The 15,308-nt window shown below is 49.1% G+C and overlaps 1 protein-coding gene across 10 annotated transcripts in view; it reads right to left on the reverse strand.

The window, feature by feature from the left end:
• The window catches only part of ATP2B2 (ATPase, Ca++ transporting, plasma membrane 2), a 296,812-nt gene that overhangs the window by 134,880 nt on the left and 146,624 nt on the right, over positions 1 to 15,308 (reverse strand). For all 10 annotated transcript variants that reach the window (XM_006758266.2, XM_006758265.2, XM_015560370.1 and 7 more), the window contains one exon: positions 6,399 to 6,916. In XM_006758266.2, coding sequence (XP_006758329.1) covers positions 6,399 to 6,597 — 199 coding nt within the window. In that variant the 5' untranslated portion in view covers positions 6,598 to 6,916. The remainder of the gene's footprint in view (positions 1 to 6,398; positions 6,917 to 15,308) is intronic.

Below are 15,308 nucleotides of genomic sequence, written 5' to 3' on the forward strand. Positions count from 1 at the left end.
CAGCCACCCCCAGGCCTGCAGAGCTGTTTGCTGAGCACACACTCTCCTGCCCCACCCTGGGACAGTGGATAGCCATATTAATCAACAGGTGGGTTTATTTTATTGATGATTCAGAAAGATGTGCGGGTAGCATTCTGGAAAGTGTCCACGTATGATTCATCAGACTTTCATAGAAAGCTGTGCTTTTAAAGGATTTCCCCCCCTGGCGGTGGTGGTGGGGTGGGGTGTATAAGTACTGCAAATCAAATATGGTGCTGACATTTAAAAAAAAATCATAGATTCACATGTGTTGCTCAAGCCCATTGATCTGCTCAGATAAGCTACCTTTCTTAGCTCCACTAATTTGAACCCAACTTGTCCCTTATAGTCACACAGAGAGTTCCTGGTTTCCTATATAATAAAAGCCTAATATGCAAATCGATTGAACGGCAGAACGACCAGTCACTATGACACACACTGACCACGAGGGGGCAGATGCTCAATGCAGGAGCTGCCCCCAGCCCACAAGCCCCAGGTCAGTCAAGGTGGTGCCAGCGGGGACCCCACCAATCTATCTATCTATCTGGTAGTGAAGGAGCAGCCCTGAGAAAGAGACGCCCATCGGCACTGGAGGGGCTGAGATGGGAAGGTGTTAGTCTGAAGATGCTGGGGCCCTCAAAGGGTGAGGGCCTGAATGAGGACAGTGGAAAAGAAAGATACTAGGAGAGGGATGAACACAGTCCTCCTGTAGTATTGGAGACCCTGGATCCAGCCAGGGTTTGACCCTGAGGCCAAACAGTCCCTGGACTTTTTGGTTGCACAAGCCAGAAAATATCTTTTTTGCATAAGTCAATTTGAGATGGGTTTTTATCAACCAGAATCCTAATAGACAGAAATACTCAATAAATACAGGAAGATGATAATTCTTTTGTGGAAACTTTCAAAGCACTTTCAACTCAACTATTTCCGAATGGCAAAGAGTGAAGTAGCACAATCCCCATTTTACAAATAAGAAAAGTGAGGTCATGAGAACCTAAGTATCTTGTCTGTGGTGACAGATGAGGCTGGAACCCCCACCCCCCAACAATATTCATGCTTTCCCCTCCCCACCCATGCATGTACTTGCAAAGGTGGCTAGTTTTCTCAGTCTCTTAAATACTTTGATATGTTTTTCTCCTCCAGGCCTTGCACCTGACAGAGTCCTGGGCCTTAAATGAAGACCCAGGGAGCTGTTCTTGTTTACCTCTGGCCAGGCAGTGAACTCCCTATGTGGACCTTGTATTTGAGCAGTCCCCAGCTTCACCCTATCTGGCACCCAACTGAACCTGTGGCTGCCTCAGTTTCCCTGTCAACCTGTCAGGGCCCAGTGATCCTTGGGGAAATAGACAATGGCATCATAATGTCAAACAGAAGACCCCCACCTGCTGCTTCCACACTCTCCCATGCCCAGTTGGTGGCAGCAGCTCTGTGGATGACCTGAGCCCTGCCAGGTCGGAGGGGCATTCTCCACTAACATTGTATTTATGCATCACGAGGCACCAGCCCCCATGATCTGCCCTCTTATCCTCCCCCAGCCCCTCTCTCTTCTCCACTTGGGCAGGCTGTAGTATTCATACAAAATTAACCGGAGGTTCTGTTTCACAACACTCTGAAGTATCCAGTTCCCACCCCACCTGCTGCTGCCCCATCTTCTTTGTCCCCCTTTCTCCCACACTGCAAAACATGCAATATAGAGAGTGCCCAATGGGACTTGTTTGAGCTGCTTCTCCGACAGCCTGCGGTGTGAGTGACAGGAAGTGAAGGACGTGAGCTGTGTGTGTGGAGCAGCTTAGGGAAGTGCCACTCTAGGTTTGGGGACCTGAAGCCAACTGTTCCACATAGGGTGTCCTGTGTCCTGTCCCCAGGTTGCAGTCTTCTATCCTACACAGGGAGGGACACCAGGGTATTCCCCATCTCTTCCTTCCTCTGTGAATAATTCTGAGCCTCCAGGCATCATTCTGGGGACACAGTGGAGAATGAAAAACAGCTCCTGCTTCTAGGATCTCAAAAGACACCCCAACATCCACTACCCATCTTTCCAGACTCATCCTGAGTCTGCCTCCTCTGGGAAGCCTCCTCTAACAGCACATTAACTCTTCGTTGGGCACGGCCTAATTCTTTCACAAAGATGGGGCTCATGCATACTGTTTTGAAAAGAAATATTAGGCATAATGATAACAATGATATCACCATTTTGTAAGTGTCTGGGGTCTACCATAGACTACATTAAGCCTTTCATGTGGACAACATTTGAGAGGTAGGTAGTGTTAGTAGCCCCATTTCACAGATAAGGCAACTAAGGCTCAGAGAGGTTACATTAAATTCTCCCAGTGTCCTGTGAGAGTAAGCCAGCCAGCATTTGTCCTGGGCTTCTGGGGCTCTATGTCCCAGAGTGAAAGGGTGTGGAAGGAAAGGGGGCAGTGGAGGGCAGAGGAAAAGGCATTACCAGAATAGAACAGAACTAGTAGAGGAAAAGGAAATAAATGAAGCTCAAGCCAGGGGCAGAGACCACCCCTGACTTGAGCTCACAGGTACGAGGTTTACACAACAGTTGTCCCCAGAGTTGGGCCTTTTGGTAGAAAATCCAACAGTGCCTGGCTGTGGGAGCTGAGCCTCTTGTCTGTGCTGGCAGCAGGCGGTACCCTGGGTGGGAAAAGATTTCCAAGACTTTAAACCCTATCACTTGCAGAGATCTTTTTGCTCAAAGTTAGCTGGATGAATGGGAAGGCTAATTTATGCATGGCCTGGAGGAGTTTCCTATAGTGTGACTCAGAGGCCAGGGCTTGCTCATTGGGGGCAGGCTGGGGCAGGGCTGTCAGGAATGGCCAACTTGAGTCCCTGGGTGGATCTGGCACAGATCCACACCACATGGCTCTAAGTTAGGGGCTGGGGTTGGAGGCGAAGCACTTCTGTAAATCAGAAGACGGCACACAGGGCAGGACAAATGCTAAACGTGAGAGAGAATAAAAAGTTCCCTGGTGGTCCACCCTACTTATGCCCTCATTAGACAGAGAGCACCTAGAGGACTGTGCCCAGGTACACATGCCTGGCTCGGGGCTGATAGCACACCTGGGCGCCATCAGAGCTGTGTTCAAAGTCTGCTTTGAAGTGAACTGTGGTGATGACCTCAAACCCTCACGCTCCTCATCTCTAAAATGGGATAACAACTCCTGCTTCCAGGCACATGTGTAATAAAGATGCAGAATAGTCGACTACAAAGTGAGGCACCATGTGGGGACACTGACCGGTGTTCCAGAAGAGTCAGAGTCCACCCTTTCTGGAGAATGTGACTGCTTCCTCCAGAGTAGTAATAATCAATGAAGACCAATAAAAGCTGACATTTATTAAGCACTTAGATACTGGGCACTTGGCCTGATCTCATTGAATAAAAATGTTTACAACCCATTTCACTGATGGGGAAATTGAGGTGTTTAGTCTGCCCATGTGCCAAGTGCTGTTCCAAGCTGTTCCACTTTGTCCTCACCACAATCCTGTGAGGTAACCACTATCAATTTCCCCATTTTACAGGAGATAATGAGGAAACTGAGGCAGAGAGAGGTCAAGTAACTAGTCCACAGTCAAGCAGCAAGTAAATGGCAGGACTGAGATTTGAACCCAGGGCATCCAAATCTAGGGTCTGTGGTATTATGCTCTTTTGCCCCTCCCCAAGCCTCTTTTAGCTCCACCTGCACCCTGGGAGATCCTTCTAGGGACCAACGCAGCAGGGCTCTGGTTAACCCTTCCACAGGCTTTCCTCCTCCTCTGAGACCTTTTCCATCAGGGATCTCATTTGGTCCTCGTGAAAAATGAGAAACCAAAGCTTAGAGAGGTCAGACAAAAGGTGTAAAGGCAGACACACAGCTGGCAGGTGGCAGAACACTAGTCAGAGCTGTCACTATTCTTTCCATTTTGTAGATGAGAAAACTGAGTCCCCTTTACTTTTCAGGAACGCGCTAGAGCTGGCACGAATGCCTAACTCTTGTAACACATTGATATTCTATAGAATTCTAAGAAATGCTGCTTTATTCCATGCTTTATTCTCTCCTCTTTCCTCCAGAGCCCAACACCTCCTCCTCAGGAAGCCTGCTCTGACCTTCACTGCCCACCCACCTCATCTCTCCTATGAGCTCCGGGGCCGGTGCTGCACTTGGTCTGGGTTACTTGCTGTTTTGGTTGCTGACATTTGAACTGCTTGCTCCCTGTGGGCTAGGGACTCAATGACCATGTCTCAGGGTTTTATGGGCAGTTATTTACTCCCCTCTGTGCCAGGCACCAGACTAGGTGGTGAATGTACAGAGAGGAGCAGGACAGATTCCTGCCCTCTGGCGCAGGACACAATGAGCCAACTGGAATTGGCCCCACACAGTGCTGGAGCTTGGTGATAGGCCACTCGATGTCCCAGGGCGTGAGAGCCTGTCAAGTGGGAGGGGAGGACGGAATTCTTCGTGGCGCTCTGTGAAGGCCTGATGGTATGAGCCACATCTGTTGCATGCAGTTGGTTGCTTTTCTGGAGAGCCACAGCTTCCATCCAGGCCTGGAGCCCAGAGACACTCAAAAATTCCTGACTCAAAAGAATCTCCTGGTCCTATTCACAAGGCAAAGACCACTTGGGCAGCCCTGCCTCTTAGGAGGTGCGCAGGGCCATTCTGTCACAGACTAGTGTCTGTACAAGGCTGGGGTTCAGGAGCCCCAACACAGAGATCGCTCCCATTGCAGGGCCATATGTGGTCATTCTCAAGACCTGAGCTAGAAGCACACAGTGGAGAGAGGATGTTTCCTCTATTCCTACTCTCCTTGCCCAAACAATCAGACACCAAGAATACAAAGGTGTTTCTAAACTTCAGCCTGGGCTCAGCCCATAGGCACAACATCAGAGACAGCAGTCGATCTTGGAAGAAGGACCAGGCTTAGCTCTTCCTCCTGACTCAAAAGGGCCCCAGAAGAAGAGAGACTCAGATGCCCCAAGCTACTGGGTGTAGTGGGGTGCAGGCAGAGGCAACCACAGACTGGCAGTTCCCAGCTGAGCATCTAGGTCCATAAGCAACCTCTATAGGAAATGCATTCAGGGTTAGTGCCCAGCCATGCACAAGGCATGGGGACTGGAGTTAGGAGATGGAGCGAGAAGGATCTCTGGCCTCAGCTTTGTTCTCTGTCACATGGGATAAGGATTCAGAGGCTGCCTGTCTCCCAGGTTGTGGTCTGTACCTGGGGGAGGAATTGTCATCCACTCTCCTTAGAATAATATGGCTGCCAATTGTTGAGCACCTACTGCCTTCTCAGGCCTCCACTGAGCACTGTGAAGCAGGCGCTGGCCCCATTTTCCAGAGAAAGAAACTGAGGCTTGATGCAGCCTCTTTGCACAAAGTTATAGGATTGGGGATTCCCTAAGAAGAGCCTCACACCATGCCTCTGGGGCTCATGTGGGGAACTCTTTTCCTTCATGCGGGGATGGAGACTCAAACTGAGTTCTGGTGCCTGAGCTGGACTGGTTCCTCTCCTCTCCGTCTCACGGTAGACGGCTGGGCTTTGGCCCCCTCCAGAGAAACCCCCAGGAGTTTGAAATCTTTTCTCTGGAGTTGCAGGCCTACTTATTTTGGCGGTTGCAAGAAAGTTCCACACCCATGTCAAGGGCAAGACATACATGGCATCTGTCACCCTTCCCGTGATGGCCCATCTTCCTGCCTGCCCTATCTGTCCAGCAGTTCCAAGGCCTATGGCTGCCCGGAGACCTAGGAGTCCCCAAGTCAGAGCCTGGCTTTGGGACAGTTGGAGAGGACCCAGCCAAGAGGGAGGGGTTGGAGAGCTGGAATTGGCTGCATTGTAGCAATGCTGTGGTTCCATGCTGGAGCCCAGACAAGGGGATTTTTGGGGCCTGGGGAAGGGAGGCCATGGGCTGGGTGGCTGAATCCTGGAATCCAGCCACTGTAGATGGGGGAGAGGGAAGCAGGAGCCCCGCCTGAGCTTTGACTAAGACAAAGCAAGGCATGGCTTCTCTTCTGGCCCCGCCTTAGAGACTGGGTGCCTCCCAGATTTCCAGGCTGATGAGCCCACTCCTGAAGTGGATGTGAGTTGCACATTCTGTTTGATTTTGGCATCTGGTTTCCAGAACATAGCCCCTGACCCAGCTCTGTTCCTGTGGTTCTCTCTGCAGGTGGCTTGGGTCAGATCCCAACCCACAATGGGGAGAAAATGGAAGCCCTATCCTCTGGCCTATCCAAAGGGGCTGACCCTCAGCTAGAATACACCAGAATGGCCATAGTGGCATATCAGCCCCTGTCTAAGACATCCCTGTGGTTAAATATTATGCATATTGCTCCTGGAGCCAACACAAATGGAAGTCACCAGGGCGACAGCCCTGGATCTGAGTCCCCTACACTTACCTTCGATAGGTGAGGTTTTGAGGCGCCGGCAGATGGCTTCGGTGTCCCCGTAAGTCTCCTTGATCTTGACCACAGCTTCAGTGCTCCGCAGCTCCATGAGGGAGCGGAGCTCCTCCAACGTGCACCCAAACTCGCCCCCATGGCTTGACTCGTTTCTTTGGTTTTTGGAGTAAAAGTCGCTGTTGGTCATGTCACCCATGTTTGCCACAGTCCCTGCTCAGGGTAGGCCCGAGGGTCAGCACTGGACCAGAGGCTACTGGGTGATGGCTCTGTGTGGCTGTCCTCAGCACAACCTCACTGGATGGCTGCGGCTCCCGGTGGCCGACTCTGGGTCCCAGGGGGAGGGGGCAGTCGAGGTGGGCTGACAGCAGCAGTAGTGAACTCCAAGGGGTGCCTCTGGGTCCAGGGTGAAGTCCAGGGGCTGGAGGGACTCAGGGATCTAGACCCAGTAGTCTCCATTCAGTGGGGCCCATGCTGCTTCCCGGAGCTGGCATCTACATGGTCAGGGATGGTGGCTCCTGTGGGGGCAAGCACAGAGTGGTGACAAGGATCAGGAACTGGAGGCATTATGGGATGGGTGCTCAGAAAAGCCCAGTGTATGTGTGTATGTGTGCCCATCCAAAATAACACCCAGGCACCCTAATGTGGGTGTTCTGTATGACACCCCATAACACACCGGCACATACTGTAAATCCTAACATACCGGTACTCTCTTGGAGACCCCACAATATACCACCCCCAAGGCATAAAATACCCAATTGTCCACTGTGCTATGTAACACGCTGACTTCACAACACACACCCTGGTGCACACACACCTTCAGACCCACGGGTTCAGGGTGCCCTGCAACACCCAATCCACCTACTTTTAGGGCCCACCCCGCTGCCATACACACACACTTCACAAGCCCCATTTCCCACACATGCTGGTAAACACCCCTGTCTCTGCCACACACAGTGTTACATGCAGTAACACTTTTGGCATACATCTATCCCAACCTCCTTCCCTCAAAAACACCTGTGTTCACAGCCTCTCTGTGCAGGCCCGTATTTCTCTCACTATGCCAACATGCTTACACACATCCTATGTCCACACAATTTGGGGCATACTCCCCACCTATAGATGCCACCCCATTCCATGCCACCTACACCTGCTGATATACACTGTCCTCTCCACTTGGGTCTTACAGGCATGGGGATGGGAGAAAGACACCCACCTCCACCCTAAACCCCTAATCACATTAAGTAAAGCTCTCGGCTGGGCCAGAGGAGCCAGTTCATGCAAAATAACCAGGACATCACTGAGCCCACAGCTTGGCCCAAAGCAGAGCTGGGGTCCAGGGAGACCTCACCTGGGGGCTCCACAGTCCAGCACCATAGATAGTGGCCTCCACGTTCCTCTGGGAGCCCAGGAAGAGAAGGGAGCGCTGGCTTCTCTCTGCCTGCCTGGCCACCCTTGCAGAAGTGCGGCATCTGCAGGGCTGCCAGGAGAGAATCCAATCTGCTTGGACACCCAACACCAGTGGCCAAGGCCCCGGCAAGCGTTGGGTGACAAAGGGCCCCTGTTGAGCTCGGCTGGGCCTGGCACGGGCACTGGCTCCACCCAGCAGTCTCAGAGAGCTGGCCATCTTAGGTCCAGGACAGTGAGGGGGAATGGAGGGAGGAAGATGGGATTGAGCCCACACCCCGACCCCAGCTTCTCCCTTTTGTCACCTCTCCCTTGCCCCATCTCTCTCCTTTGCAATCCTTTCCTCCTGCACAGAATTTCAGAGCTGGTGACATTTTAGAGTTAATCTCATTTCCCCCAGTGAGGAACCTGAAGTTCAGAGAGGAAAAGGGCCTTGTCCAGAGCCACAAAGAGCTAAAGCAGAGGGGTCTGAGTGTCTGGTTTCCTGACTCCCACCCTGGTGCTCTCTCCCCTTCCCCCAAGGGGCACTCTCTCCTTTCTCTCGAAGAGCCGAGGCTGGTGGGTAGATTGTGCCTGAGTTCAGTGAAGAACACAGGATGGAGTCAGGGCAATCTGGGTTCCTATCCAAGTTCTCCCAAACCCTGTGGGACCCTGGGCAAGTCCCTCCACTTTACTGAGGCTCGGTTTCCTCATATGTAAGACAATAGTCAATCTCTCTTGCTGCCTCCTAATTGACTGGCAGCTAATTATAAACCATGTTCAAATCTGATATTTCCTTCTGGGGTATGGTGCTTCCTAGCTAAGAGCGGGGAGGGTGCTGGAGCTGCAGGAGAAATGGCCATGCCTTCCAGGAGGGCACTTTTACCCAAGACTGCAGTCGGAAGCCTTATCTTTACACTGGGACCAACAGACAAGGCAGGGACCAAGGATGCCCGTGTGTACAGGTGCTGTGGAGGTTAACACTAGGAGCTCTAGAAGCCAGTTTTCTGGCCAAATTCTGGTTCCTCCACCTCCCAGCATGATGGGAGGCAAATTAACTTTAGTTTTATGATCTTTAAAAAGGGAGGGGGAATAATAGTATCTACCTTGTAGGTGTTATGAGGTTTAAATTAGTTATTTCACATAAAATATTTACAACTGAGCCTAGTAATTACTGAATAAGCACTCCATAGTTATTGCGATTATTACCAACCCATAAAACTGCTTTAGGAGATACAGTCTTATTATCCCCATAGAACATCTGAGGAAACTGAGGCCAAGAGGGGTGATAAAACCTGTCCACGGTCACACAGCTAGTGAGCGGCGAAGTTGGGATTTAAACTCAGGTTCTCTGGGTCCAGAGACATTCTCTTAAGCAGGACACTTTGCTGCCTTCCCTGGTGAAACTCCCTCCTGGGGTTCTTAGGATACTTAATAAAGTGTCACATGTGAATGTAAGTGCATTGTAAACCACGAAGGACTTTCTAAACTTGAGGCACTGTTTTTTATCTGTCCCTCTGATACCTGTGGTGTGGCTTAGAGGCACTCATAATTACATCTGACAGCATGAGCTATGAGAAGCGTTAGCAGTAATTATATTTGTGATGACAATAGTAGGCATGAGTTAATAATGGCCTCCTGGTAATTTTAATGACTATTGTGTTAAGATGAATAATGATCTTCAACCATCTATCTACCCATCTACCTGTCCATCTGTCCATCCATCCGTCCATCCATCCAATAACTATTTTGGGCATCTACTCTGTTTAAAGCACTGAACAATCCAGATATGGTCCCTGCCTTCCAGGAGCTGACAGTAAAGAAGAGAGACAATTAAGTGGGTGATTTCTATATAACATGATGGGTTTGCCATGATGTGGACACCCAGAGAAGGAAGATCTGATCTGACCCAAGGTATCAGGGAAGATGAATAGGGAATATTTTCCTCTCTGCAGGTTAAGTAGGCCTTAAGCCAAAAGATGGACATGGAAGAAATTGAACTATACAATTATCTATTAGTAAAAGGTCAGGAGGGACATAGTAAAAGGTTCAGAAAGGGACCTGTGTGAGCTGGTATAAAAGAATGAAATGCTGGGATAGCAAAATCAGTTAAAAACCAGAATTTTAACACTGTAGATAATTGATCTTAAACTTCCTTCTTTGAGATTTCCCACTGTAGTTACTCTTCTGATGTGGCTTGTCCCCAAACCCGGTCACCCCTTGCTCCTGCATGCCACCATTGCATGCATGAGACCGACCCTGTTCTGGGTGTCTTGGTTTTTCCTTCTAAGTTGCAGAGCTCACTTTGGTATTTGATCTAACTGTGGGATTTCCTTGCTTGGAGAGCTTGAAGTCCATCGGCCCAGAAGTACTTAAATGATGCCTCTCAGATGATATTCTGATAGACGGACAGAGCTGAAGACCTGCTAGTTAGTGTAGAATCTATCAGTTTCCTGAATTCTCAGGACTGGAACACTTTCCACTCCCCCAGCCTTCGCTGCCTTGACAATGGCTGGTTCTGCCCAGCAATGTCCTTTACTTGAAAGCCTTCCCTGACCTTGCAGGGTTATGTAAATGCTCCTGACTACTGGGTGCCTCCTGCATCACACCACACTTCACACACTATTGCTTGGGCCTGCTTAGCTGTCTCCCTTACCCAGTGGGCAGTAGTCATGTCACTTTTGTACCTACTATGGTACCTGGCATCCAGAAGGCACTCAATAAATGCTTGATGAATGAATGAATGAATGTCTAGATTAGCCCCTGGGTCATCCATCCATGGGAAGTTCTTGGATCTCAGTTTCCTCATCTATAAAATGGACTAGTGATTCCTACCCTGCCTATCTTACAGGTTTGCTATAGATAAGGAAAGATATCACAATCAGTAGGCATACTTTTTTCTTTGAAATTCATCCCCTCCCCTCCATGTCCCAAGTTTCTTTCATCATAATGAGGCATGGGTGTGAGGCTGGAGCAGGCAGCTGTCCCCTCAAGCACAGCTCACCAGACTCTGACATCCTTGCTGCCTTGCCCAAATACCACCTGAACTACCGCTCTATAGCTGAGACATTTAATGAGTGATGTGACCTTGGAGAAGTCATCTAATCTCACTGGTGGGCCTCTCTGCAAACGAGTTGACCCATCTGTCTAACAGGCTGCCATGAGGACCTATGGAGAGCCAACAGCGCTGGCTCCTGTACCTTCCCCTCCCACCCTATTATTAGAAGTGAAGCTCTGATGGCTGCGATGAGGTTCATTTGCAGCCAGTTCTCAACACTGCACACTCCTGCCCTAAAAAAAACCCAACAGGCACACAGGCTACTATGGACTGAATGTGTTTACCCCAAATTAACAAGTTGAAGCCCCAATTCCCAATGTGATGGTATTAGGAGGTGGGACCTTTAGGAGGTAATTAAATCATGAGGGTGGAGCCCTTATGAATGGGATTGGTGTTCTTAAAAAAAGTGACATGAGAGAAGATCTTTCTCGGCCATATGAGAACATAGCGAGACAGGAAGAGGGCCCTCACTAGGAACCCAATCGGTCGGCACCTTTAGCTGAACTATCCAGTCTTCAGAACTGTGAGAAATAAATTTCCGTTGTTTAAGTAACCCCGTCTATGGTATTCTGTTATAGTGTCTGTGGGGCATGAGACAGGGACCTGGGCAGGGCATAGGACCAGTTCTGGGCGCAGAGAGGGTGAGCAACACACTAGGGGTCACATAGCCACCTGAGGCCAGAGTCCATTGAAAGCCCCTCCCTGTTTTCCAAGCTCCTGCAGCATGACCTTGACCAAGCGCCTTTCTTCCCTGGACCTCAGTTTCCCCATGTGGAAAGTGAAAGGATTGGACTAGTGCTCTCTGAGGGTCCCTTTAGGCTCTGATAGTGCCAGGACCTTCAGAATTCAGGAGAACATTCTGACAATATTGGATTTATGCATTTCGATTTCATCTTATTAGCATTTAAATGACTCTGTATTGTTACATTTCAATGACTCAAGAATAGGTTAGGGGCACCTTAATAAAAAGTCTTTGCTAGGAAGGACGCTTGCAGAGGAAGGAGCAATGGTTTTTTGTTTTTTTTTTTAGAGTTAATTTAACAAAGAAGGAATCTATCTTTCGAAGGAAGGATTAAAAAAGAAAACAAAATCCAAACCAACAGCTTTTTAAATCCTACTGAAGGATGGTAGCTGGGACAATTGCAAATGAATTATGTGCTAAAAATAACTTTTGAATGCTGAATTCTTCTGTTTTAAGATGTGCTGAATTTAAATGCCACCTTAATATGTATTTTAAAAGTCATCTTCTCTTTGAATGATAAATGATAAATGTAGGGGACACAGGCCCTGTCTAGGGACCCCGGGTGAGGAGGCTTGGTGCTGCCATTGGTTAGTTTTGTGATTTGGGCAAGGCTCTTAACCTCTCCCTGTGCCTTGGTTTTCTCCTCCCCAACAAAGCCAACTTCACAGCCTGCCTCACAGGGTTTTGTGAGGACTAACTGAGCTAGAGCTTAGCCCAGTTCCTGGCACAGAGGAAGAACTGGTTAAATGTGGTTGTTCTAATCATAGCTCAATGCCTCTATCCTCAGTCCCCCACACTACTGTGCTCAACATAGAACTCAAACTGACAGGACCATACCCACAAAGCCCCTGGCACTGCTTCAAAAGGTTGGTGAGAGTCCCAGCTTGACACAGCATACAAGGCTAGTTTCCTGTCTGCTCTGATCCTGGCTAACTAGTTTCTTTGGGGGCAGGACATTTTCTTTCCTCTCCTAGATGCAAATTCTGGCCTTTCTGTAGGGCCTCCTGTCCCAGCAATGGGAACCTCCATGTAGGCTATCACCCAGGAAAATGGGTGGACTCAGCCACCAGCCAGAGACAGACAACTGCTCCTCCCTCAGCCTCAGCCAGACTATTGTAACTATTGCCTTAGATGCCCCTTTGTGTGTGTGTGTGTGTGTAGAGCCTGATGGATCTGTAGTGACTATGTGAGTGTGAGTGAGAGTGTGCATGTTAGTGTGAGGGTAGGAGTCAGTCAGTGTGGATGTGTAAGGTCAGTGGGAGTGTGTGATGGTAGATGTTCATCATGGTTAGTCCATAGTCTGGGGGTACGCCTGGGTCAGAAGGAATGTGAAATATTAGTGTTGATTTGGGCCTGTGAGTCTTGTGGTCATGCGTGCGTGTGTGTGTGTGTGTGATGGTCCCTGTGGTGTGTTGGCAGATTTGTGCCTAGTGTAGGTGACCCTGAAGGAAAAGGTTTGCTGTACAGTTATACTGGACTGTCAGCATGAGTGTGTGTCTGTGAGTGTGAGTGAGCCAGAGATGTCTGTGCTCACCCCTGTCTCTAAGTAGACAGGCCCCACAGAGTGAGTGAGTGTGTGTGTGTGTGTGTGTGTGTGTGTGTGTGTGTGTGTATCAAAGCTGACAATGAAAATCTCAGCTTTGAATTCTCACAGTTTAGGAGAGGGAACTGGGAAGGAGGAAGGGAACAGAAAAATGAATACCTCAGAGGCGAATTTAGTGCTATTTTTAGAAAACTCCTATCTTGCTAACAAGAAAAGGAAAATCTAAAAAAAATTTAAAAAAGTCTCACAGAAACAGCCATGCATCAGCCCCGAAGGCACAGATAGCAGAAGCAGGGCCAGGGGGTGGGATGTTCGGGATGTAGGACTTTTCGTGAACCCTCTTATTCTCATGCCTGTCCTGAGGGAGAGGAGATCCAGCCCTTAGCTGCCTACTATGTTCAACTCCCTCCACTATCCCTGTTCTCCAGAGGAGCTGCCAATGTTAGATGGTAGGAAACACCCATTTCTAGTCTTCCAGGTGTCTTACATACCTATTCATCCTCCCACTTACCTACCTGTCAATCCATTCGTCCACTTATCTGTCCATCCATCCATGCATCCATCCATCCACCTACTCACCTATCTATCTGTCCATCCACCTATCCATCCATCATTTGCTGTCCATCCATTTGTCCATCTGTCTATCTCTCAATTCTTCCACTCATTCAGTCAACCTAAGGAGGTGCATCTCAGGCCCTGCCCCAAATCATTAGGATTCTGAGGAGAACAAGAGAGGTACACAGACCCTTCGGCTTAAGGTCTGATCACTCTGCTATAAAGAACCCCCCGTGACAACTCCAAGATTGGGATCTGCAGACTGAGTTGAGTGATTCCTGCACAACGTTTGCTTCAGATTTTGGAAGGATGTAATTCAAACTGCACTTGCCTGGGAACCAGATCTGCTAGGTCCCGATCCTGGCTTGACCACTACTATTAATTGCTCTTGCTTAGTATAAGCCTCCATGGGCTGTGTGGTATCACTGTCCCTGCCTTACAGGTGAGGAAGCTGGGGACTCAGAGAGGTTACAGGGGGCCAAGACTATTCAGATAGGACTTGGCACAATTTAAATACACTTGCTTCAGTCCAAGGCCTCCATCTTTCCTCTGTGCCCAATTGTCCTTCACCAACTTGTAGTATAACCTTGGACTATAGCCTTTTCTACTGTGCCTCAATTTCCTTTTCTGTAAAGTGAGAGGGAGTTTGGAAAAATACTCAGTCTCAAAGGACCAGTGTAGCACCATCCTCAAGGATTCTCCTATCATTTGATACTTGCTCCTCAGAGCCCACATAATTCCTTGGGCCTCTTTGCCACCAACTCATCCCCACTGCAGGCCAAGTCCAGCTTGGCTGTAGGCCGAAGGAAGGAGAAATGCCCTAGAACCCGGTAGTCACGAGCTGATCAAAATTCACCTGCTGTCTTTGACATGCACTGCCCTTCTTGGTTTTGGCAGGACAATGAATGCTTTCCAAGGTTTGTACCCTTGATATGCTCCTTATTTAGAAATCTTTCCTTAAAAAATCTTTGAGAGTTTCCTGATGAAGCTAAAATAGTAAAGTCACTAGCAGATGGAGGCAAGAAAGCCTAGTGGAGACAGAAAAGTGTTGTGGAGACTTCACTTGGGGTTGCAAGAAAGAGACATGCATTAAGAAGGTCGAGGACTGTGACTGTGCTTGGGATGAACAAGCTGCTCTGGACCTCATCCTCTGGCTTCAGCCAAAAGCCTTGGCAACTTCTCTGGCCTCAGTTCTCACCTGCCCATCTATCCCTATAGCTGCACTGACCTCCTTGAGGCCCCCTTTGCTGCTCTGACTGCCCCCAGCCTCTAGATCCTAACTGGTTTCAGTGACACTGTCCCATCCTACCTTCATCTTCCTCCTGCTCTCCCAAGGTTTACAAGCAGAGGCCTGAAAGGGGGGGGGGTGGTGGTGGTGGCAAGGGGACAAAGAATGATAACGGCAATGCTTAGACTGCAGCTACTATGTGCCAAGCACCATCTTATGCACTTTAAATTTGTTATCTCATTTAATCCTTTACAACAACCCTATGATACAGTAACTGTTGGCACCTTGTTTTACAGAGGAGACAAAAGGGAAAAAAGAGAGCACAGTGACTGGTGTAAGGTCCTTGGTTAGGGGATAGCAGAGCCAGATATCAAACACACACAGAGATACACTTAAGG

Source organism: Myotis davidii, unplaced genomic scaffold, assembly GCF_000327345.1.
Source record: "Myotis davidii unplaced genomic scaffold, ASM32734v1 scaffold73, whole genome shotgun sequence".
Lineage (NCBI taxonomy): Eukaryota > Metazoa > Chordata > Mammalia > Chiroptera > Vespertilionidae > Myotis > Myotis davidii.